Here is a 26,198-nt window from a genome sequence, read left to right as displayed (position 1 = left end):
AACTCTCGAAAAACCTAAGCAATCTGAATTGTGCGTAACAAACAAGGAGGCTCACTAACGCATATTTTTTCGCCGAAACCACAAATAACGTATGTTATCCGCTGGTAGACGTACACATATATCGTTTCAAAGCAAGCTTATAGTGCTTGCGTAAAAAATATGACTCATGTTCTCATGTACGGTTGTGAATTATACAGGTAAGTGCGATTAAGAAATTCCACGCTGCAAGGCTGCGCAAGCAGAACCCAAAATGTTTTGCCCATATACATTAATCACCAAACCACAATCCAGAGAGTAGTCGAATTCAGCAAAACTGGTAGGAAGGAAATTCTCGTTTCTCAGAAGCCTAAAACCCAGTGAGCTGCAGAGCACAATGAAAAGGGCATTTTGCGAGGCCTTCGGGGAAAGAATGCTCACTTCCGCGGTCAGCACTGCCGTACCTGCCACAAAGATATGCGTCGTAGGATAACAAAGGCTGTAGGTTCACAACAGGAGGGGATTGTTACGAAATAATGTTTCCGAATGCGAAGAGAAGGTCACAGAGCTCTATTTATCTGTCGCTGAGCTCACTTGATCACAGAATCGGATGACAAGGAATGAAGCTCCTAACTGGCAAGCTCGTTCTCCTCTGCGTGTCATTCACGCAATGTAAGTTGTTACTTTCTTAGTGTGACATACCTGAGGCTCGTGAGCTTACATCTAGGTGCGCGTTAAAGAACCCCAGGTGGCCGAAATTTCGACAGCCCACCACTACGGCGTCTCTCATAATCTTATTACGGTTTTGGGACGTTAAACCCCAACAATTTTTATTATCTCGTAGTGTGATATTCTACCCGTTAAAGGAATTATTTTTGGCAGCTTTGTCAACGTAGTAAATACTAAGATAGCTCGAAAGCTTCAAATAGGCGTGTGATAAATGCCTCAAAGCATACTTAAGAATGAGAACAGATTGATTGCCGAGGACAGTGATGATTGTCAGCTATACGTTATGAGAAAACCATTACAAGTCGTCAAATATATACTAGGTGTGCTCAGGCCATTTATAAGCATCGGCTGTAGCTTATCTTTATATAATTCCTCCCTCACTCTACACGACTCATGTCTGCGTAAACGACACGTGTGAAATCCCTATGCCGCACGCACAAAGAAATGCAATTGATGCTTGAGGAAAAAAAAACACACACTTTTTATGCTTTTCACAACCTTAAAGGTAAAGCCTTTCGTACACATGTTGAGTGAAGTCTATATCATCTCCAGGTGAAATTCTGAGACACTAAACGTGTTTATTGGCGTTGTTTTATCGATGTGATTTTTTTAACATTGTGTTTTATTGATGTTACTGGTGTGTTCCAGTCCTCCTACTACGTGTCAACGCACAGAGCAACAAAGGTAATGTGATATCTTGTAATATTTGCTCTACTCCTAACACCCCGGTGGCTAGGTAAAATCAATGTTTAATTACTTGTAATGTGTGCCACATAACAAATGAAAGTAGTTATCACTGGTGTTCCTGAAACTCCCCGAATTCCAGGTAGGCATGCTGGACAACGTTTAGGTGCCATTATAGCGGAGCTTGAATAACTGAAAATAAGCTTTTTGTAGTTACTTTTGCTCGCCGCTTTCCAAGCCTTGCATATAGGCAAGATACGTTTTGAACATATGAACAGCACTACAAATGAATAGGCATTTGCTGTCATGAAAGGTTTGCGCAACAGAGTAATAAGACAGCACATTTTCGTTTGTTATCCAGCAAAGTGTGCACGTCCGTTATCCGTTTCATCTTTATTTTTTACAGAACAGCGTTGGCTGCAACGCATATTCGAAGTTTTGAGCGCGCTACTAACACACAAAAAAATCTTCTCCATTTATTATGTTTCTTCTTCTACCTTTCTCTGTATATATATTCTTCACGATTTCATAAATAAACACTTGTTAGTTTGCGCGTGACCTGTCCACATGTGCTTCACCCTGCGCCGTATTTTGTGTGTGTCAGAGAAGCGCGCTGCAAATTTCAAATATATGTACAGGGTTGGTCAATATTTCCCAGGCCGCAACGCCCGGCCGAGCAGTAGCAGCTCACTGCTATCGGCGCGTTGTTATCGCTAGCGCGCCTTGGCGCACGCTGGTGTCGAACGTGTGCGTGGAAGGCGGTGGCCTCCCTCTGCCTTCCTTGCTATCGTTCATACGAAATCGAGGAATAAACATAGTGTGTCATGTTCCCTCAGTGTTTGCTTTTTGAATTGTATACTTCTGTGCGGCGCTGCTTATTCCACTAAGACGTTCCAACTAGCCCCAACACAAGTGCTTCTCAATAGGTTTCGGTCTGCGATCATCTTCGCCTGCAGCGAATAGGGAATTGGCCTGCGAAGACGGCTGATGGAGCCATCGCAGTGCCAATGGAAAGGTAAACGCACGGTATTGTTCTCCAGGAAGCCGAAAACTACGGTTACCGTATGTATACGGTGCCTAGCTAAATGTGGCCTCAACGATGATGCGTAAAGGCACGTTCACACCGAAAGCTGAGCACGCAAGCGGGCAAGCGGATTTCCAAAGCGGAGAGGCAGCGAGGCCACGCGACTGTTCAGACCGACCACGTTGCCGTCTGCATGCTCCGCCGCGGTGATGGAGTGATGGAGCAATCCACCAATCCACGGCGGACATACCACCATCTTGCGGCACTACGCAATACTGCGCGCGCGCTTCTCGGGCCCTGATTAGCTGCGGCCAAAGCGGCTAACTTTTCCGCGCAGAGAAAATTGGTCCAGGAGCGATCCGGGCAAGCGGCCGCGTGTTTTCCGCTTTTGCGGATAATCCGCGTCCGCTTTCCGGATACGCCTCTCCGCTTTCCGGATCCGCGCTTGGTGTGAACGTCCCTTAAGTTTTCCGGAAGACTGCTACCTCACTACAGGCTGCACAGTATTAAAAATCGAAGAGCGGACAGTGAGGGAACATGACGCAACGTGCTTATACTTCGCTTTCTTATCAATGAGAGCAAGAAATGGAGAAGGATGCACCCCCCCCCCCTTTTACGCACAGGCTCGACGCCAGCGTGTGCCAAGACGTTATTGCGATGGCTGCGCCCCGATAGCAGCATCCTCGGCCGGGCGTTGCGGCCTTGGAACTTTTGACCACCCCTGTACAACCGAGCAGACCCTACCATGGCTTTTCTTGCGAGGCATATGTAGTGTTAGATTTTCGGCTGAATGTTTTAAACATTCGCTTGTGTACGCTTAAGGCTTCTTGATTATTCATTCCTTACGTACCACTGAAATAATCACGGTTTTTCAGGTATTTATGAGAGACTGCCGAAACAATGCTTGAAGGACCCTTTTATTGGGGTCTGCCGCCCATTGATGACGACCGCCTGGTATTTCGATACTCAGCGTCACACCTGCGTTTCACTGCCACCTGGAGTTTGCGCTGGAGGCAACAACCTCTTTCCCACGTTCCAAAAATGCATGGAAGAATGTCAACGTGAGTTAACTTTCCTTGAGTCGTTTGAGCTACCCATATCACTAGCACATTGCAGCCTGTTGAGAAAATGAATGATCTCGCAACACGCGCGCTAGCTTTGGCTCTAGCTCAGATGTTAACTATTCATGAACCGCTGCATTGTAAACAGAACAGATGTTTATCTGGAGAAGGCACCGCACGAACACCTGTAAGACGACTATTGTGTAATCTTAAAGCGGCCCTCCAAAAATTTCGAAGCATGGTCAGAAAACGCTGCCGATCGGTAGTGCAGGCTCCCTAGAACACGTGAGCCAAATATTATAGCGCTGCACGCGGCCTAGAATTTACAATTCATTCTCAAATTCAGCTAAAAATTGCTCCTTCTTCTGGTTACAAATGATGTCATATAGGCTACCCAAAATACTGCGCGATAAACACAGTTACCGCCATTGGCTGAATTGAGCATGGTGAGCTGGATAGTTAGCTTGGTCGCTGCGGGATGCCGCCACGTGCCCGCGCGCGCGCTCGCGATCACACTGAAAGTTAGCAGCGCGTTTGCAGAAAGTAAAAGAAAAGAAAGTGCTCAAGCGCATGACGCGCGCTGCTTAGGGGACGCATCCTTTTGCCCCCTTGTCATCCCCCTCCCTGGGTAGCTTTCAGTGCGCTCGCTGACACGAAAGTAGAGACAAAGCAATCGAAGCGTGAGACAAATTTCTGTAAGTCCGCTCGTACTTGACGGATTCTAAAATTTTTTACGGCGTGTGATTCGTGAAGCGTCATGCGCTAATAGTATGCGTCGATTGCCTATGTAGTCTACAGAGTGAGAGTGCATTGCTTTTCAATTTATAGAGTATGTACCTTGTGTAGTTAGCGCCCACTTTCACACACACACACTCAAGCACACACACACACACACACACACACACACACACACACACACACACACACACACACACACACACACACACACACACAAGACAGTGAAATTGGCTGAAAGAATTTACACATCGTAGAGCATATTTATGCAAAGGTAGGCCATTCACATAACAAAAAATCAACATTATATAAAAAGCTAAAATAACCGACGCTTACGATACTCACTAATGCAAAATGTGAGCTACTCTGTACGCGTCCTTTCTTTTGGCGTTGTACTGATGCGAATAATTTGAGGGATATGTACGTCCGTAGAGTACTCCTCTTTACTATTGGTGTTATAGATATTTCATTTTCTTTCTATTTATTTTACTGTGTCATCTTTTGTTATTCTTTCATTACTTTTTATTTGCTGCTCCAGAGTGCGAAGTGCATTTACATGCAACGGTCTATTTTGATGCTTCAATTATTGTAGCGTTAGCTACACTAGCCTAGACGAGCCAGTTTCGCGTGGATACTCAAGAGCCGTGCTGCGTATGCGCGAGGATCAGTGATGTCACGCACCGGAGCCGGCACCACCCGCTCACTCCGCCGCCGCCGCGCGCGACTCGCAGCCGCCGGTCTGCGCTTTTGAAAGGAGTGACGTCGTAGCCTTGGCAGACGTATTGGCGCCGGCGCGCGCAGCTCTTCGCCTTCGCTGTGCAGTCGCCGTCTGACACTGTGCTGGAGCCGCTTGATAGCGCCTTTGACTGGCGTTTGCCAGTGTGGTATAGCCATGGGGAAGGAGAGCGCAAATGCTGCTCAACGGCGCAGAAGAGCGGAGAAGCTTAACTCATCGGATCCCGAAGTAGTTGCGCTGGCAAAATAAATATACATGTGCGACATAATACCTATACCGTGTGTGTGTGTGTGTCATTGGAGCAGCAGTAAGCATGATAAGCAAGCTAATCCTAGACAATCAGGAAAGCTAAGAATAATTAGCTGAACCTTTGCTAACGCTACGTTATCCTGGCATAACCTAGCTAAGCCACTACAACAGTTTTTTATTCATTATGTTTTTACTGCTTTCTGTTTCTCGTTTTTCATTTTTATTTATTTTTATTTTCGTTTCTGCGGTGAAGCCTTCCCAGTCGAAGGCGTGGGTTGAAATACCGGCCGCGTGATGTAGGCAAAATGCATGAGCACCCTTGTACGTTATTACGTCTGCGTTTCACTGCCCCACGAAGTGGAACTTTATCGGGTCGGGAATTAAGGTCAACGCGCGAATGATGAGACACTGATGCTACGGCGTGCCTCCTAAACATATCGTTAAACATGATCATTTAATATTAATAATAATATCTGGGGTTTAACGTCCCAAAACCACGATATGATTATGAGAGACGCCGTAGTGGAGGGCTCCGGAAATTTCGACCACCTGGGGTTCTTTAACGTGCACCTAAATCTAAGTACACGGGCCTCAAACATTTTCGCCTCCATCGAAAATGCAGCCGCCGCGGCCGGGATTCGATCCCGCGACCTTCGGGTCAGCAGTCGAGCGCCGTAACCACTAGACCACCGTGGCGGGGCATCATTTAATATTGCACAGATACCCACATAAGGGTGCCACAGTAGTCTAGACTTTTTCTACTTTATAAGGTAGTATTAGACAAAACATTTCGCACGTAAAAGATATTGAGCAATAGCAAGAGTCTGGTTAAAATTTTATGTTTCCCAGCGTTTGAAAACCTCCGCATATTACAAGATACCAATCCATGCCACGATGAAATGCTTTTGAAAGACAGCTTCCTTTTTTCATATACTTTTTCTAAGCCTTACTCCGTCGTAATCTATTTTCATAAGTACACTGTTAACCACTTTGCACACTGAAGGCAGTTTCAAGCAAGCAAAACACTCTTTTGCCTAATGCAATATTTAGGATGTAAGGGTGTTTTCCTTCCCGAAATAGCCTTTAAAGGGTGATGTTCTAACTAAAACACAATTTAAGAGTTAAGGGCGTTATGGAGGCACGTATGCAAGTGGGGGGGCCCGGCAGGCCAGCCCCCCCCCCCCTCCCCCGTGCGGAATTCGTCCAGCCTTCTATATTCCCGGGCAGCTGTTTTTCTTTTTGCCATGGAAAGACGTTCATTCAAACAATTAGGCCTTGCCCCCCCCCCCCCCCCCCGAAAAAAAGTCCTGGCCACGTGCCTCGCGTGATGGGTTATCGAAACGCCCATGGCCCATACCTCAGCCTGACTAATGATAAATGAGACTCGCTGATTAAAATGTCGTTGGATCGTGGGCGAGTTTAGATTAAAATATATGCCGCTTTTAGGGCTATCTACAAGGATACCATACATTGACGCCTATTATTTTAATGTTTATTGTTCATTTAAACGGAACAGGAATATTCCCACCGGCACTGAACGGCGGCTGAAGACACTATGGCTATATACAGGGTGTTTCAAGAAATGTGTCCAGTATTTTTTAAAAAATCACAGAAAGGAGGTACCTGCGTGCTACCTCCAGCGTTACCTTTACTGTGGGAGAGGGCATTTTGGGATGCGTACAAACATTAATTGCGGCAGTAATTATAGAAATTAAGGAAATTAACTTTTTAACCAATGGAAATAAGTGGTCGAGTCAAATGGGCGAATGGAAGTCCTTCCTGAGAATAGCCTATAGCCGCTTTGAAATTTTTGAAAGACGTCCACTGGTAATTACCGCGGAGCGATGAAATCTGGCTAATTTTGCTGGCGATACCGAAACCTACGCACCAAAAAGCGCGTCTGCCATTCACTGCGGAAGCGCCCGCAGTGACGACACTGTTTCCCTCGCACGGGGAGGGGGGGGGGGAGGGAGCAGGATAAGCGTTGCCACGAAACGAACGGATGATAACGGCGCTAGCTTACCCTCCTCCCCCCTCCCCGTGCGAGGGAAACACTGTCGTCGCGGAGGGCGTTTCCGCAGTGAATGGCAGGCGCGCTTTTTGGTGCATAGGTTTCGGTATCGCCAGCAAAATGAGCCAGATTTCATCGCTCCGCGGTGATTACCAGTGGCCGCCTTTCAGAAATTTCAAAGCGGCTATGGGCTATTCTCCGGAAGGGCTTCCATTCGCCCATTTGACTCGACCACTTAGTTCCACTGGTTGAAAAGTTAATTTTCTTAATTTCTATAATTACTGCCGTAATTAATGTTTGTACGCATCTCAAAATGCCCTCTCCCACAGTAAAGGTAACGCCGCAGGCAGCACGCAGATACCTCCTTTCTGTGATTTTTAAAAAATACTGGACACATTTCTTGAAACACCCTGTATATATATATATACCATATGGTCAGTATGAGGGTGTGTAGCGCAAGCGCTTCGTCCATGGGGTATTTCACAATACACTAAGTTGCGTGTACGGTTTGGCGCTTGCGCGCACCTTCCAGGTTGATGTCATCTGTAATTGCATGTTCCCTTACCGGTAGAGAGAGAGAAAGAGATACGAAGAGAAAAAGCAGGGAGGTTAACCAAGCTTTGGCTCGGTTGGCTACCCTACACTGGGGGTGCGGGAAGGGGGAATAATAGAAAGGAAAGGGTAGAGAAGAAAGAAGAAGAGAAAGAAAGAGATGGATGAACAGTTAGCTCGCCTAACCGGTAGATTTTATTAAAGACGATAGCCTTTCTTGGGATACTTAAACGCAGAAATTGTGGTCTGCTTGTCTGTCTGTCATACGATTCAGTCACCCGGTCAAAGTTTAAGCACTTGCTGAACGCCCAGCCATTTTGATCTGGTAGCTGTGTTCATACTTGTGAACATTGTCCATCAAAAAGGAAATATTACGCATATCAGAGGCGCAACATCAATACGTAAGTATTAAGTGGTGTGTTCCTTCACTAGAAAATACATAGATACGTAATTCTATAGACCCTAGTTTTTCTTACACTGCGCTGAAAATGCGACGCTATGCACGAAAAAGCCCTCTACCGACGATGTGGTGCTGCCACCTGGCAGTGGCCCTGGGAACAGCATCACGGGTGGCCGCGGATGAGACCAGGACTCATGTAGTATGGCCGACCGAAGACTACCGTCTTTCGACGACGTTTCCAGCGCAGCGGGCAGATGCGCGGCCAATTTTTTTTTCACGTTTCTTTCAGTGACAAGGGTGTTAAGGCGATTGGAAACACTCCATGATGTGGGTGTTACGCCAGTGGCAACACCCTATGGCATGGGTGTTTTGATATGTGAAAAACACCCTTTTCGTAGGGTGTAAGGGTGTTAGTTATAGACACCCTTGCAAAGCCCCCTTATGGGTGTAAACTGGTATACTGTGATGTAAGGAGTCGCGCTTCTCTTTTAGCGCTGGAGGTATAACGGGAAGAGTTATCCTTGGAAGGTGAAATGGTTCTCCTCATAATCACATTAGCCCACGAGGCGTAATTGTATTTCGCATGCCCAGCGTCCACTTAACAAACACAGCATCACAACATGGTTGCTGGAAAAAAAAAACCGATGACAGATCACAGCTCGTCAGCAGTTTCTCGTTCTTGTTTTCTTGATGACAATATACAATTAATAAATGTGCTTGCTCAATGCTTTCGTGCTCATTTTTTTATATGCTCGTGTCATCACTGACAAAAATTCGCACTGTTACAGTCCTAACCCAAAAGAAGTCAAAAGTGTGTCTTTGGCCACCAACCGTCGGACCCTGTGGACCAGTTGTTGTGTCCTGGTACTACGATGCTGGAATCGATCGCTGCAAAGCGTTTAATCGCACTATTTGCGGCGGTGGAGGAAACTGTTACGTGACTGAGTTGAAGTGTCAATTCGACTGCAGACGTAAGTAGAACACTTCCTGAGAGCATGCGCGCAGTGAGAAATTTGATGTGCTAACTTTACGTCCAAAAACCCAAACTACTAAAAATATATGTATGCTTCGTCATTTAGGTTTTGCAAGCACATGTTTAAAAAGTCACCTTTTAAATGAAATATTTTGTCCTGTCTTACCGTGCTTACTCATCCTAGCACATTTTCTCGTACACTGCCAGCAAGATGCCAACAGTGGGCACTGTTTACTGGCGTTGGCTATGTGATATCTAATTTCTTACTATGCTAAGGTTGACTAAGTGGCAGGTATTAACGCGATAGCGTTAAAGAGCTCGTTTCGCAGAAATTCCGGTGTTGGCGTCGGCATCTTATGTTGTGAGAGAAAAATCAGCGTGTTCCGTGAGTTAAAGTTCTAGATAGATGTAAATAAATAATAACAAACATTCGGTCCTAGTGAGAATCGAACCCAAGCTTTCTGCGTGGCAAGCAGGTGTCCTACAACGACGTCACGCCAAGGCTTGAAACCGCTTCGTATAAAACCACTATAGGAATGTCATGTAGTGGAAGGAGTTCCTTAGAGGCGAGTAATCAACCCCGCGGCACAAAATGCATGACGAAGCGATAACTGCGCACTTGTACGATGTGACCACGCGGCAGCAAGAATTTTGAAAATAGGTAAAGAAGGAAGTTACAGGATACAGAGCAACCCGCTTCGACTGGTTGCGATTTCTCGCTAGGCCTTCCCACTCTACTAAGCAGCCAGAAGGGGTACGTGTAACCCGTTGTCGTGGCTACGCCCACTTCGGCATCGTAACATTTTTATTTTTATTTTATTTAGAAATACTGCAGGCCAATACTTTGACCCGAGCAGGAGGGGCATTACAGAAAGAGAAAAAACAAACAAGCAAAAAACAAGCAAGACATGACGCCAGAAAATACGTCACTGGCACGCAGGCAACGACCGAGCAAGGCTCCCTCCACGCGTCGCACTTGTCAGAGCGGCGCTAGGTTTAATCTAGCGGTGCGGTGAAGAAGCGCTGTAAATATGCGGCCGAAACCACATCACCACAGGGCAAGGCGCGCCATTTCGTAGTGCAGAGGACCAATCGACGAAGCCGGTACAATGTAATGTTGCCCATGGGAAAGATTGCGTCACCGCGCGTACTGGGAGTATTGGACAAGCGCTGGAGAGGAACGCGGGAATCGTTTTTCGAAATACAGCGCCTGCGCGACGCGCAGCGCTGTGCAATTCATCAATGTGATCGCCGCTACTGTCTGCACGAATCAGCCAGCTCGTTTGGGAAATGCAAAAAAAAAAAAAAAGAAAGTGGCAGCCTGCTTACTGGCTCTTTAACGCGTGCAGTATTGCGTGGCAGAATCGTAGAATCGCATCTTGTGTCAAAACATGCCAATTCCGAAACGAGTGAGTGGTTTAAAGCTCCCCACCCATTACGAAATGTGCATCTGTGCAGGTAGGCGTGGCCCCTTAGGGACGCGTAATGGGTACTTCGTCAATTGCAAAAGGAAGAATTATGGCGTAGCGGGCACATCGCAAATCCATTTGCAGTACGTATTTTAGGAAAGTTTGAAACGGCTAATGTTACGCGCACAAACCATTTTTTTTTCCTTTGCGGCACGGTTGAAGGCGATGCTCACGGGGCCCGATTACGCTATCGCGTTTTACTCTCGAAGGCGAAGCTCAAGCATCCTCCAAGTTTTTTTTTTTTTTTCGTGCTTCACAATTTATTGATGGTCAATAGCCTTTGAATATGGCAAAAATATTGATTTCGTTGGCTTGTGTAGGCAAAATTATTGTAAGAGCCAACATCGGCTCATATGGGTTGTTTGGTGTCATAACAGGCTCATTGAATAAATTCATCAAAAGCATCTTGGATGTGCCGTCGTACCTGTCAATGGCCACCACCCCTCGCATCAACATAGACCACAAGGAACAAAGCGATGTTTACTTTTCTCCTTTAAGAATGAAAACTGCAATTCGGCAACGGATCTTATGATGCAGTCGTAAGCAGATATAAGCAAAATTCACCACATATAATGCGCTATGCCACCTTCTCCAGAGAATTTGCTTTTATCTCTCACTTTGCTCATGCGAGGAAAACGTTTTATTTACAGCATCCGTAAAGCCAGAGGCCAGATGCAGCCAACCGCCGGAACCTGGAAGGTGCTTTATCGCACAAAAGCGCTACTTCTTTAACGACAAAACTAACGAGTGTGTTCCATTCCCAAACAATAAATGTGGCAAGAACAGAAACGCCTTCAGAACTCTCAAGAGATGCAAGGCAAGATGCAGCTGTAAGTTGTGACTTTGTAGTGACTCTCCCATTCATGTCGACGTAACGGAACAATGATATCTACGATAACAAAATTTTATCATACCTTAGTACCTTTGACGTCCACAAAATTGGGTTCAAATTTTGCGATAAGACTTCCACGGGCAAGATATGACGACTACAACATCGTCATCAATTCAACCGCATGCAATAGGCTTGGTCACAGTGAATGTGATGATAACAGCGAAAATATTTCCTGGTTGTATTGGGGCCACCTTTTGATGATATGTTCTTTGAAAATACGTGACACGGAAATTTTCCATTCATCTAGGAGAGCACTCACCGATTAAAATGGAACACCAAAATATTTAGCATAACTGCTCGTATGCGAAATTGCTGGTGATAACCGCGTCATATCGCTATACGAATTAGGCCGTTCAAGGTAATTTTAGCTCTGACGTAAGCGTTCAAGACAAAATTACGCCGATATGACACGCACTCAAGACGGGGGAGACGAAAGTATGTGCATTACTTAACCCTAAAGTGTCGCGTTTGAACCCGCGAGCACGCCATTTTAGCGATAAATTATTCACGTACAGTCGCGCGCGATATGAAGGTAATCGCGCCAGTGTCGACCGGCCTAGCAGCACGTTTCGGAACAGTGAAGATCAAGATTACGCATTCTTCTCGCCCTCGTTGGCTGTTCCATGCTACAACAATCACCCCTACGACGAACTCTACACCCTTTCTCTCTATTTTTAGCTTTTACTCATTGAGATCAAACTTTGTTGGCTCTTATCTCCGAGGACGATAACAAAATTGCTGGGAAAGACCTGGTGAAGCTGGTTTTTGGCACTGCTGCGTTTGAACGGCTTGCTCAGTGGAACAAAATATAACGCGTTGCCGTAAAAAGAAAAAACAAATGAAGATGTGCCATCCTTAGAGGGAAGTGATCGCAGCTTAAGGAACAGCAAAAAGAGTAAGTGAAGCTTGCGTGATACCCCCCTCTCCTCGAAAGAGTATTGTGGGACGTGGCACTGTTGTAGTTCTTGGTCGACGCTCGCGAGATAACCTTGAAATTGCGCTCGACTATACTTATTGATTACCCCGTATTCAGTTCGTGTGACATCGGCGTAATACTGCCTCGTAAACTTAAGCCAGTACCGTCGTCGCGTTTAGTAGCCTGAGTCTCAGCGACATGGCGTGCTTATCTTTAGCGAGTGCTCATGCCACAGGTTTGTGCCTAATGTTTTGTTTCTTGTCTCCCTCCGTGCACGTTTTTCGCGCAGTTTTCATGATATTGTTTTGTTGTTGCGTTTCTCTCCGTGAGCACGGTATATTTGTAGATGTTGTTCTACCGTGGAAAATGTTATGAGGCAGGTTGCAACAAGAAGAAATGCTAAAGAGAAACTTTTTCATTCACCCTTGCACTTCGTTTTAGGTTCGTGCTGAAAACAGGTAGATGTTGTATTATAACATGTTTTACTTAATGACAATGTGAGCAGTTAGCCCAACCACGGGCGTTCGCGTTACCATAGCCACACCACTGTCACGTGACACTTTGTGGTTATAAGAGCTAGTGCACAGCTTGCGCCTAACCATACGCAGCCAGGGGAGTGAAACTTCCTATACCATCCATGGTACGCGATATTCGCTCTCAGCGCCGGAAGAACACCTGGTGTTTGGGGGCGGTACTATAACATGACGGCGAATTGCAGACACGCGCTGGGGGACGCCATCTTAATGAGGACTGAAGATGCGAATGGCGGGGGGGGGGGGGGTGATTTAGCGCCATATTCAATTGGGATGCACCAGCAAGCCATATCGAGTGAGTGAAAGGTATTCAGAAGGCGAGCGCGCGACATTCTTCCTGTTGCGCAACCCGCCACATGATCGAAACGGCGATCGATGAAGGTTTGCCCATCCACCTATTTTTGCACCACTTATTCTAAGTAAGACTGGTTTTGTTTACGTGTACACATAAATTTGATAAGAATAAAGAGCAGAGTTGGTTTGAATGTTTTATTGCCTAAAAGTACCATTCATACAGTAAATTCAAGTACACAGTACAATTCAAGCCGCAAAGCAGACACTCACAATATAATAAATAAATCATGCACGTGTATGCTCGAATAAATTACACAGCTACTGCTGCAACCGCATCCTGATATGCCGTGCAAGCGTAGAAAAAGCGAGCAGAATGCAGATCGTACCTTTCGTCCGCCGGGATCCGAAATAATTTTATGCCCGTGTGGCGTGAGGAATTTCGACACCACTCAGCACAGCACGATTTCTGATGACGGCGTGAATCCATTCATGCGTCTGTTTCGCTGAAGCTTGCAAGGATTTCGACAGTTTCGCCGAAACAAACTTTATGGTGGTATAAGCGGCCTTCGGGACATCGTAGGCCGTAGCATACATGGGCGTGCGACAAGAAACGCCCCCTTTTCGCCGTGAGAGATAGGACTGCGCAGTTCCCGTTTTCCACTCCGGGTGGCGCTCGTATTTTCGCAATCTCGAACTGCAACCTTTAGGTTCACTTGTGTATTAAAAACTCCAGAGTTAATAAGTAATCTGGTAATAAATATAAAATGGAACAGCAGCGTTCATTTATGCTCGTAGGTAGTACAGCCCCCAAACGTTAGGATCGCTGCGGTCACGGGACAGAAAAACCGCGAAGTTTCATCCCCCTGACGCAGCCATGGGTCGCCTGCAGATAAATCGCCCTCCCGAGGTAGGAGTCGCGATCCGACAAGCGAGGCTTGCCGCTGCGCAATAACGGCGAAGGCAGTGTCGATTGAATCCGGAATATCATGACGAAGAAACGGAACAGAAGAGGCTGCGGTCGCACGAAGATCTCCAATACAGAACGCGCAAACTCCAGTCCGATGCTGCTCGTACGCGTGCTCTACGGCAAGATCCAGCCTACCGGCAAAATTTCAACATCGCTAAAGCCAAGTTCAAGCCAAGTTCAAGCAAAAGTTCAACATCGTTACAGATAAGTTCAAGCCAAGTTGAAGCAAAAGTTGAACATCGCTGCTGGAAAGTTCAGGCCAAGTTAAAGAAAAAGTTCAAACAAAAGTTCTACCTAGATACAGCAATAAATAAGCATGAGTCTGACGATCTTCGCTGTGTATCGAGCATTGCGCGGCTTAGTACAAGATTTGAGCATTTTTTTCTTTGCTAAGGATGTCCTATTCATACTGTGACTGTGGCACGGAAAACCACGAAACTTATTTTTCTTAAAATTCAGAAAGCTAGTATAATTGTTTGCAGTTCTTAAAGCCACAACGCGTATGTGCACCAGCTCCTCATTACTAGGATAGAAGCTCTGTAGCTAAAGCCGCCATAATGTGACAACTGCTCCGGCTGGTTTGACAATGAGTTCGAGGACTGGTGGCACTTCCATCGCTAATTTGCTTGCACGGCGACTTCAAAAAATCCTCCTTTAAAGGAGCATTGACATCAGCTTTACGCATGTCGCGTTTTTTTTTTTTTTTTGCGTCCACGTCTAGTTATCGACCCCCTAATAACGATTCACCACTGATAATGCTACGGGGCGATGAATAAATATCCGTAATTTGATTAATATGACCAGCAACGAGCCAGGTTCAAAACGGGTGCAAAGCCCGCCACTTTGCTGCGCCTAAGTGCTGCCGCGCGGTCACCCTCCGCGGTCACGCTCCGAAACGGCCCCTTCTGATCGCGTGGCCACACAAAACGGTGACGCGAGTTTTTCATTTCTTCCGCTAGGCGAGCAAGCGTAGTCATCTCTTGGTCACCACCATCGTCGTCGTCGCCGTCATCAGTGTCTACAAGTGATGAAGAAAATACTGACGTATTCGAAATAGCTGCAATTCGCAACGTCGCGAATCATTCTCCCTTTGATCCTTTGCAAAAAAAAAAAGAAAAAAAAAGAAAGCGATTCTGAAATCGACGCCACTCCGAGCAGCGAAGAGTAGGCATCTGGAGACGCATGCTTGGGTCATGCTGGCTGGCCAGAACACAGAACAGAACGAAACGTTGTGGACAGGACAGGCGCTCTCATCCTGTGCACAAACGTAAGGAGTCCGGTGACTAACAACGACAAACGATTTATTCAACGATTTATTTAAAGCGAAATAAGTGCGCATTGCCCAGAACAGTATTCTCGTCTGCCGATACTTCCATTACGCCGGACTCGCCTTGTTTCCCTCTCCCCTCTCCGCTAACACACACACACACACACACACACACACACACACACACACACACACACACACACACACACACACACACACACACACACACACACACAAAAACACGCGCGCGCGCGCGCGCGCTGCCGACACTCTGCGCGTCTCCTCCCCAGCCAGGCGTCCGTGCTGGCGCATTTTGCTTTTGTCACCGTCAAGCTCCAATAAACAGCACATTTTTTGGTGTGTAAGGCCAGCGGCTAAAGAGGCGCTGATAAGGCCAACGTTCAATGCATCACGGAGACGCGTGAAGAGACGCAAATTGCATGCGCAGACCTACCTGGAAGCTTTTGTAAACGAACTTTGCAGCTGTCTGCGACAAAGACATTCCTTCTTGCCGTAGTTCAAACGCCACTGGTGTAATTCGCGCACAACTGTTTCACGATATGCTGGCACGCAATGCAGTGGAGATCGTCGTTCCCAGTTATCACACGCTGACGAGCACACGACAAATCATTCGAAGCGGCGCGGCGAAAACGCAGGAATTGAGGCAACCAGTCCAGACAATCGAAGGGAAGCCGCTGCCACGCGGCGCTGTTAGTCGGCACCAAGATGACAGCAGTGAGATCGTTGACGTTATCGTCAATAGCGCATGGTCAATCAGCGCCTCGGGCGTGGCGTGGGGGCCTGCTAAACACGTCATAATACTGTCCATGCCGCAGGCTGCCGAAGGCACCGTTGAGCTTTCGTACGCTGTTCGCCCTCGAAATAAACTAACTTCTACGCAACGGACGCAATTCACACTTCGCTCAAAATACTTTTGCATACCAAGCTATCGAGTGAAGGCCAGATCTGGAGCTTGAAATTTTATGTCACTGCTCTTTTAAGAGAATAATTCCTAATAAAGTAAAGGTATCTGTTTCTTCTACCAAGAAGAATATTATACCTGTTCGGTCGGCTTCCAATTGGCATTGCGACTAATCCTAGCGTTTTGAAATGGTAAATGTTGCGGTTTAATGATACGTCCTTACAGAAAGCGAGGTTAGTTCGGGGACACCGTAATCAGTGACCATCTTAACACATCAGTAACATCTTGACAGTGACCATGTCACACATTGGTCTGGGTAAGAATGTGGTTGCTATTGCCAAAACACGTTAACAAAGCTAAATATCTTATACAACTTAATTATTGACTTCGTAGCGGCGTTCCGTTGCAGAGAGAGAGAGAACAACTTTATGAAATGCCTGCAGAGATGATGAGGCTCCCTCCACGCAGGGAGGACGAGCGTTCATCGCGGCGCGGCCATTACGTCAGTCTCGTGCGTTGTGCTCTTCGAGGCTTTGCTCCCGAGCTACTTCCGCGGGTCCGAGAGGGCCGCGGCCCCCTTCCTGGCGCGCCGCCCTCCTTCTCCTCGGTTTCGCTCGGTCGCTGTCTCTCTAGAGCTGCCGTGACCTGCTGGACGGCCTTGAGTTGTGTGTCTTGATCGTAGATCCTCGTTGCAGCCTCTAGCTGCGGCGGGATCGTCGTCTTCTCACTGGCTTCTCTCGGATTTACGCTACAGTCCCAAAGGATGTGAGCCGCGGTAGCTCTCTCCTTCACGCACACTCTAAACACGTCACTGGCGTACACACTCGGACACACGTGCTTAGCTAGCACCGGGGTGAGCAGGGACCCCGTCTGTAATTGTCTGTATAACACTGCCTCCTTCCGGGTAAGCCCCAGGTGAGGTGGCGGCATAGTCTGCCTGTTCAGTCTGTACCATTTGACTATTTTCCTGAAGGTGGTCATCCTGTGCTTAGCACTGTACCGCGACCAACACTCCGAGTCGGCCGTGTTTGCAGCCGCGCGGTTGGTTAGTCCTCGCGCGGCCACATTGGCCGTCTCGTTGTGGTTCGCGTTCCCGCGTTCCGACACATCACTGCCCACGTGGGCCGGAATCCACTTGATCACCGCAGCACTTTTGCGTCCGATGTCTTCGACCTTGCGCAGTACGCGCGGCCGTTTCGTTGCATCTAGTATTTTTTTGTTCTTGGATATTTATAACATTTCAAATCCTCGCGCTTGCTGTTAAAAGTCATAAGTAAAAGTCACACGACAGGTACACCCTTCATAAGTTCCCGCTTGAAGTGGCAGCAGTAGCCAGAAAAATATACCAAATGTTCTCGTTTCCTGTCTGTAGCTGACAGTTTACGCAGGATTTGACTTAGAATGTGTTCTGTTTTCGAATCTGTGTGAACATGTAATAGCAAAATATCCGTTCCAAATATAAGATCAGAATGTTTGTTGGAATGCCTAATTATTTGAAATAACACTAGAAATACGTCACACTTCAACGGCTCAAACCCAAATGCATGCACTAAGGTCCAACCTCGTACAATGTTACGCTTTTTAGACTCTTCGTGAATAATAGATTGTATTGGTCAGGTATAACACCTTGTACAGAACGCTCACGAAGACGCAGGTGCAATATTGAAGCCCCGAGCTTTAATGTAGTGCTCATTTATTCGTGGTTCTGCTTATGCTAGTGCATTCGCAATGATTACAGATTACGTGAAACGTGAAACTCCCGTACTCTTACATTTAGTTGGTCGACACGCATATGGGGTATCAGCGCTTGCACACACTTATAATCAACGCGGAGTTCTTTACATGAAGAGTATATCTGATGTACCCCGCCACAATACCATCTGAAAAACACTTATCTGTCTATGACCTTTGTTCTTTCTCAGATAACAAAGCTGCAAGCCAAATAAGTAATCAGCTGCCTACCGGTGGTGTGCCTGGTCAGGCCATTACACCCTCCAATCTCGGACCATTCGGCCAACCTGGTTACCCCTTGCCACAGGGTCAACCTGCTCTGCCCAACACTATCGGTTCACCAAGCTCTCCTACCCTACCAGGACAACCAAATCAGCCTATTCATCAAGGCCAGGTTCCACCCGGCCCGCCTCCCATACCCGGCCACTCCGCACCTCCAAACATGCTTGGTCAACCTACTATCCCTGGACAACCCACCGTGACAGGCCAGTTGAACACACCTGGCCACCCAGCTATTCCAGGTCAAACCGGTGCGCCTGGTTTTCCCAACGCGCCTCTTAATCCAGGCGTATCTGCTCATCCCAGCATGCCTGGCCAAGTAATGAAGACTGGCGCATCTGGTTTACACGGACAAACCCCTGCACAAGGAAGCCCTAACATCCATCTAGGACCAACTCAGCCTCCCTTACAAAATGTACCGCCTCCACATTCCAGAATCCCTTCCCCAGCCGGGTTATCTCCGAAACCTTTCGATCTGAGCGATGGACTACCCAGGCAAAACAAGAGACTCCGCTGATCTAACCAAGCGGGTCAACGAGAGGGCGACTAACTCTTCTATCCTCTCAAAAATTGCCTCAAATGTTCAAAATAAAAGCAATAATTAATGCTTAAAATGGTGTTTTATTACGAATTTTGTAGCACGTTTGTAGTGTTTTATTACCAAATCAAAATCTACATGTTAAGAAATACTATGGAGCTGCGTATACTTGATGGCGTTTCTTTTTTTTTTTGCTTTCGGCGGCAATCTCGCAGACTCAAACAATTTTCACCAACGTAGGTACTTTGCATACTTTTCTGGAAGCGCAAACTCGCAGAGCAAGGACGAGCGAGACAGTAAGCGCAGACTGCCCCCTTTGTTGTCTGGCTCTTCCATGATGTTTAGAGGGGTAGCTCTGGTCCTCCCGATACAAACCCAGAAAATGCCCGGTTCCGTCAATCCAATGCGCCGTACGTAAAGAAGATAATAATACTAATAATTGTTGAGGTTTAACATCCCAAAACCACGGTATGATTATGAGGGACGTCGTAGTCGAGGCCTCCGTAAATTTCGACCACCTATTCGCCGCGAGATTTGGCTATAGGTGGCAGCACCGTCGCCGCGTTTGTGTGGATAGGCGGTCGGCGGCGCGTATACAAATCTACGCTGCGGCGCTTCGCCGTATGCGGTTTGAGTCGATTGTTGGCGAGTAAAGCGCGTTGACCGCAGCCTAATGGTGATGTATGTGCCCTCCATTGCCACACTAATGCACGCAACCGTCCTAACGTATCTATTAATTGTGAGAGAAGTGCAATCTGCCAATCAATGGGGTACTGGCCTTTGGTCACATTCGTGTTTTGCCCTGTTCTGGACGTTTTTCCTTGCTTTAACTGCACGTGTTTTAATTGTGTGTTTCCTATACCACGATATAAATAGTGTTGTGCGACTAAGCCAACAAAGTATCTACTTCTTGCTCTAGCGCCTACAATAGAAAGAGAGCCTGTATTTTTGCGTAAGTGGATGAAGTAGAACATTGTGCACTTTGCTTTTCTGTTTGCATGAATACGCGTACTGCTGTTGAAGTACGTGGCCTCAGGTCTTTTTTACCGCTAACCATCCTCTGCAGACGCCAGTTCATGCTTTGCGGTATCAAAAAGATTTTCCAAATCGCCGACACTTCACGACATGGTGTTGCTAAAATTCTACATTCACACGTCGACATTTAGTACTTTTTTTTTCGTTTAGGACGACGCCGAATGAACTATGTGACGTATAGCTCTCATTTGGGCTAGTTGGTGCACAGGTGAACACATAGTGTAGGGTTGCGCGAAAGAACAAGGACGAAGGTAAGTGGACAGGACGGGCGCATGTGACGTGCTTGAACGAGAAAGCGGTACCCACATTGAAATGATTTTGGCGAATGGACGGTGCGATAGGCCTCCAACGCTCAAGTTTGCTCAGCGCCGTCCGCCGCCCCAGCGGAGAGAGGGGAAAACTCCGGTAGCTGGGACGGGTCGCTCTTGCTTGGTTTTCCCATCGCGCGCGCGGAGAACGTGCTCCCCGGGGCTTTTATCTCGCATTTTTCACGCTATGGGTGCCGTTCCTTCGTCCTACTCGAAAGCAGGCACGCAGTCCTGCTGCATTGTGAACTGTCACAAAAGTTTAAAAATGTCGAACAGCCGAAAACTTCCTGTCATGTTCTACCGTTTCCAATGCAAGCAGTCCGAGGAGCAGAGGCGTCAAGAGTGGATTATAGCAGTTCGCCGCGATGCTTTCGCGGTCTTGTCACCTTGAAGCAGTTTTTGTCGTACACAGAATTACGAACTATTGACGGGGAGAAACGCGATGATCGTGCTCATTTGAAAGGGAAGTGCGTTTATGAACCGAAGTTACAACAAATAGACAGCCGCTGTACGTTTCGAGATTGCGCGCTGGCTTTCCGAGTCAACCATTTGTAATGTTACAGCAGCGGAGTATTTGGGCTTATTACACCACAGTTTAAATAACGTACAGTGAGTACCAAGTGTTTAATTCAGCTGATTGCGGTACATTTCCCGTCGCGGCTCCCTGTAAACAGAATTAAGCTGTATGTTTGCACTGAGCGTTTATATTGGCCTTGCATGCGACACGCCGTGATTGCTTAGAAGGCTGAAGTGTTGCGCTGCTAAAATCGTGGTCATGGGTTCGATTCACGCATACAGCAGCTGCATTTCGATGGGAGCGAAATGCACTAACACCGGCGTACTTAGATTTACGCACACGTTAAAGAAACCCAGGTGGCCGAAATTAATCCGAATTAATCCACCACGGCGTGCCTCGTATTAATGTCATGCGTTCGGCACGTAATAAAAAGCCTTGCATGCCGCTTTGGAAACGAGCTGAAAAAAGAACCAAGATGGCAATTAAATTTTCGATGGCTTCGCGAATTCAGATGCGCTTATTATTGGGCACAAATCTCGGCATAATCATAAACATGCGCAATCCCAGTGGGCATTGTATAGTATCAGGGGCGTAGCCATAAATTTTTTCGGGGGGGGGGGGTCCAACCATACTTTATGTATGTTTGTGCGTGCGTTTGTATGTGTGCGTGTACATATACGCAAGCAAAATTGAAAATTTTCGGGGAGGGTTTGAACCCCCCCTTGGCTACGCCCCTGTATAGTATGATGCTGACCAAGCGAGCTGTCGAAACAACCAAAGCGACATTCGAATAAGCGAACACGGTGCGTGATCAGGCGTCGATATTATTCGAAATGAAACACGCCTCTGCAAGAAACATGCATCGTCGAAGTGGGCATGAAATATTTATTGATTAAATGCGAAGCATTTCTTAGCGAACTTCTGCGACTTTGAGCGTATCTATCTATCTATCTATCTATCTATCTAGCCGCCTACGACTTTGTGCTCTCCTGGCCGTTTCGTTAATCGGATGTATACCAAACTTGGTGTGTCATAACATGGCCTTATTACGAACATTAATGAGAGGTCATATCATGAAAATCATGACACGCATGTCATGAAAAGCATGATTTACATTCCACGGCCTCTGGGCTCCCTGGCCGTTACGTTAATCGGATGTATACCAAAATTGGTGTGTCATAACATGGCCTCATCACGAACATAAATGACAGGTCATATCATGAAAATCATGACACGCATGTCATGAACAGCATGATTTACATTCCACGGCCTTTGGGCTCTTGCGGCCGTTCCGTTAATTTCATATATACCAAAATTGGTGCGGCGTGACAACAGTTCATGACGACCATAATGACAGGTCCTAACATGCAAATCTTCACGCGCATGTCATGTGCAGCATGATTTACATGACATGGTCTCGGGGCGCTCGCGGCCGTTTAAATGAAGGGATACATACGAAAACTGGTATGACGAGATATTTCTGTATGACGAACATAACTGACACGTGGTAACATGAAAATCATGATATGCATGTCATGTATGACATGATTTACATGCCACGCTCATGGCGCACTCGCGGCCGATTCGCTAGATTGATATACACCAGAATTGGTATTGTGCAATGTGACTTTATGAAGAACATGAATAACAGGTGGTAGTATGAAAACCATGACATCCATGACATGTATGTCATGATTTACATGCCACGCTCGTGGTGCATTCGCGTCCGTTTCGCTTGCGTGATATACACCAAAATTGGTGTTACGCGACAAGACTGTATGACGAACGTAAGTGAGACGTGGTAACATGATAGTCATGACATGCAAGTCATGTACGACCTGATTTACATGCCACGCTCATGATGCGCTAGCGGCCGTTTCACTAGATTGATATACACCAAAATTGGTATCGCGCGATGTGACTGTATGAAGAACATGAATAACAGGTGGTAAGATGAAAACCATGACATGCATGTCATGTATGTCATGATTTAATTGCCACGCTCATGATGCATTCGCGGCCACTTCGCTAGCTTGATGTAACCAAAATTGGTATTGCGCGAAGCGACTGTATGACGAAGGTAAATGACACGTGGTAACATGAAAATCATGACATGCATGACATGCACGACATGATTTACATGTCATGCTCATGACGCACTCGCGCCGTTTCGCTTGCTTGACATACACCAAAATTGGTATTGCGCGACGCGACTGCATGACGAACGTAAATGAGAGGTGGTAACATGGAAATCATGACATGCAGGTTATGTATGTCATGATTTACAGCCGCGCTCATGGTGCATTCCTGGCCGTTTCGCTAGATTTATATGCACCAAAATTGGTATTGCGCGATGTGACTGTATGAAGAACATGAATGACAGGTGGTAACATGAAAACTATGATATACATGCCATGTATGTCATGACTTACATGCCACGCTCATGATGCATTCGCGGCAGTTTCAAGTTTCGATAGCTTGATATACACCAAAACTGGTATTGCGCGATGTGACTGTATGATGAACATTAGTGACAGGTGGTAACATGAAAAACCATACTATCCATGTCATGTATGGCATGATTTACATGCTCTACTCATGGTACACTCGCGGCCATTTCGCTCCTTTGATATACACCAAAATTGGTATTGCGCGATGTGACTGTATGACGAACATAAATGAGAGGTCTTAACTTGCGAATCATGTTATGCATGTCATGTACGGTATGATTTACATGCCATTTTCATGGTGCGCTTCCGGCCGTTTTGTTAACGTGATATATACCAAAATTGGTATTGCATGACACGAGTGCGTGATGAATATAAGCGACAGGTCATGCATTTAATACCAGAATATGCGTTTCATTGGCATGGTGTACACTAGATTGTACATGCATGCGTGCATAGCAAACATGCGATATATGGTGGACTTGATGCCATGGCATGAATGATTTCATTTGGCTCAAAGACAAACAAGGCGATGTAGCTGTTTGCTGGCTGCTTCGATTACATCGATGCCCACAGTGCGTGGGATCTGCCGAATTTTAACACGAAAGTGTTTTATGCCGGGGTCCACCAAGTACATCCGTCACGGATATGACGTTGATAAAATGGACGCCAACGGGTGAGAAAGAAAAAAACGAAGAAAAAGATACCCCGCTGGGAATCGAACCCACGACGTTGCGGCCGCGACGGCAAGCGCCCGACGCTCTACCGACTAAGCCAACTCGGGAGATGCGAGGCACGGCGCGAACGCGCCTTATATCTTTCACACCTTCTCTTTCGCGGCGGGCGGAGCGGGGCGGTGCCGCCGTCTGTGAGAGGTGAAAAGAAGTAATGCTTCACGATCGACACTTACTAGCGCTTACTCCGAGATTGCACGTGATATCGGAGGTCATGGTTAAAGCGTCTCAATACCAGAGAGGTAGACTGGCCGCGCTGGCGTCGCCGAGGCACCCTTGACGCACTTACGTTCTTTGCCTTTGGATTCGTGTTAGCGTGCGTCGGCTCATCGGAGTAGTGCAGCTTCCACGTGCACGAACGGGATTTCTCTGCCGCCGACTGCTTCAATTGCGAGAGCACCGACTAACAAAACTGCTGCAATATGCGTTGCAGAAAGGACGCGATTTCGACGGGCGAATGTCGTGCCTTGGTGGAGCGAGAGCAGCGCCTGCGAGACAGAGGCCAGCGGGACGCACGCGTTTGCGGCTCAGGCTACGAACCTCTACCTCCCGCGTTGCTGAAGCGCAGTGTGTGTTAGTGTATGCATGAGCACAGGCGTCGGCTACCCATTGCTAGAAAGCGCACACCGTGCCGTTTCTCTCCTTAATTGACGACGCTTTGAAGAAGTGCATACCGGGTACCAATGTTGATTATGAGCTTGTTGATATCATCCTTACGCGGGATTCACGATTCGCTGTGTCCAAATATATGTTCGCACCGTCAGCTACCACAGTGGTTTAATCATGATCATGGGCGTTAGTCGTCGCGATAGAGACATGCTGTCAACATGGGTGCATCTACGTCAAACGGTTCTATAGCTGCCAAACACGAATAGACATTGTACAAGCTCTCATATATCATAAGCACTACTTCTGTGAAGACACGTTTCACTTTCGTGTTATACCGATTCCTATGACGGAGGGATCAGCCATGTTTTTTTTTTTGTTTACGTATATCATTACGCTGTCAAAGGGAGCTCTAAAAAAATCCAAGGCGACATTAAACTTGCGTTCCGACGTTGTTATCATTCGATGCAAACCTCGGCAAAAGTGAAACTCCCACGAAACTGAACACTGCGCATTGCGATGCAGCCAGTGACTCAACAGGGCAGATGTAAATTTATGCTCTTCACACTGAGCTCATAATAAATTTAAAGCCACACGACAAACTTGGCATCCAAGCATTTGAAAAGTTATCAATAGAAAACGCACGCGAAAGCGTGCTGGATGGTTGCTGACAGCTCCGAGTATACACGACTGCCGCAACGAATGTGCGTTTTACCGGTAACATAATTACAGAACTCGCGCAGTCACCTCCCTACTCATGTCAAAGAAATGTGCCCGTTCAGCATCTGCACGCACGTAGCGCTCGCACAAACAGCATCGCCCTTGACGACCTGCTCGGTCCCGAAAAGGTGGTCGACCAACCGTCCTCCTCTGGTAAGATTCCCACCGTTAAAACGTTTTTTTCCATCTCTGGGATCTTTCTAAACCTTCAGAGGAAGCGACACGTGAAGCTGCACGTGCACGGCGAGCAGAGAACAGTGCGTGCAGGGTGCGGGAACGTGCGGAGACAGCGCAGTCAAAAGGCTGGTGTGGGGACAGGAGCGACCGGTTTTCGCAAGAAAGGCGGCGAAACGCGTGCGACGCAGCGCCCCCTGGCCGAGCTTGGGAGGCCTATGGTTAGACCTAGCGCCATACCGACACGTGCGTGTACTCCCTTATTAGAGTGCATACAACTCTCGTAAGGCGAAATGCTTATGTATATCGTGTAGACATACGTACAAGCACTTGATACTGTGCTAGCACAACGGAATAAGCTGTATCTGAGGACGCGCATGACGTACGCACACACGCGAACACGGTTTGGCTAGCAGACGACGCAAGGAGCCATCCACACCGCGGGGTTTCGTCTGCTCGCCGCTAGGTGCCGACTCTGCTCGATCTCGTCGCCAATAGGTTCTTTAAAGCGAAACAAAACTAAGTGCACGGGCATCAAGCGTTTTCGCCTTCATCCAAAATGAGGTCGCCGCGACCGTGATTCGATCCCTGACCTTCGGGTCAGCAGTCGAGCACAGTTACCACTTGACCACCGTGGTGGGTAGACGTAAAAAAAATCGGCAGATCCCACGTACCGTGGGAGTCGATGTTATGCGAAGCATGCGGCAAGTAGGTGACTG

At 47.1% G+C, this 26,198-nt stretch overlaps 1 protein-coding gene across 1 annotated transcript; it reads left to right on the top strand.

Annotated features, from left to right (window-relative positions):
- The first annotated feature begins 488 nt into the window (after positions 1 to 488).
- On the top strand, positions 489 to 19,007 carry LOC119373885 (collagen alpha-2(IX) chain-like). Its single transcript, XM_037643943.2, has 6 exons — positions 489 to 648; positions 1,354 to 1,389; positions 3,289 to 3,474; positions 8,946 to 9,128; positions 11,250 to 11,429; positions 18,313 to 19,007. The coding sequence occupies exons 1-6, from the start codon at positions 597 to 599 to the stop codon at positions 18,915 to 18,917; spliced, it is 1,242 nt and encodes a 413-aa protein (XP_037499871.1). The 5' UTR covers positions 489 to 596; the 3' UTR covers positions 18,918 to 19,007.
- The last annotated feature ends 7,191 nt before the right edge of the window (positions 19,008 to 26,198 follow it).

This window comes from Rhipicephalus sanguineus, chromosome 11 (genome assembly GCF_013339695.2).
Source record: "Rhipicephalus sanguineus isolate Rsan-2018 chromosome 11, BIME_Rsan_1.4, whole genome shotgun sequence".
Taxonomy (NCBI): domain Eukaryota; kingdom Metazoa; phylum Arthropoda; class Arachnida; order Ixodida; family Ixodidae; genus Rhipicephalus; species Rhipicephalus sanguineus.
The sequence above is the reverse complement of the archived record's forward strand: the minus strand, read 5'-3'. Positions and strand labels throughout refer to the sequence as shown.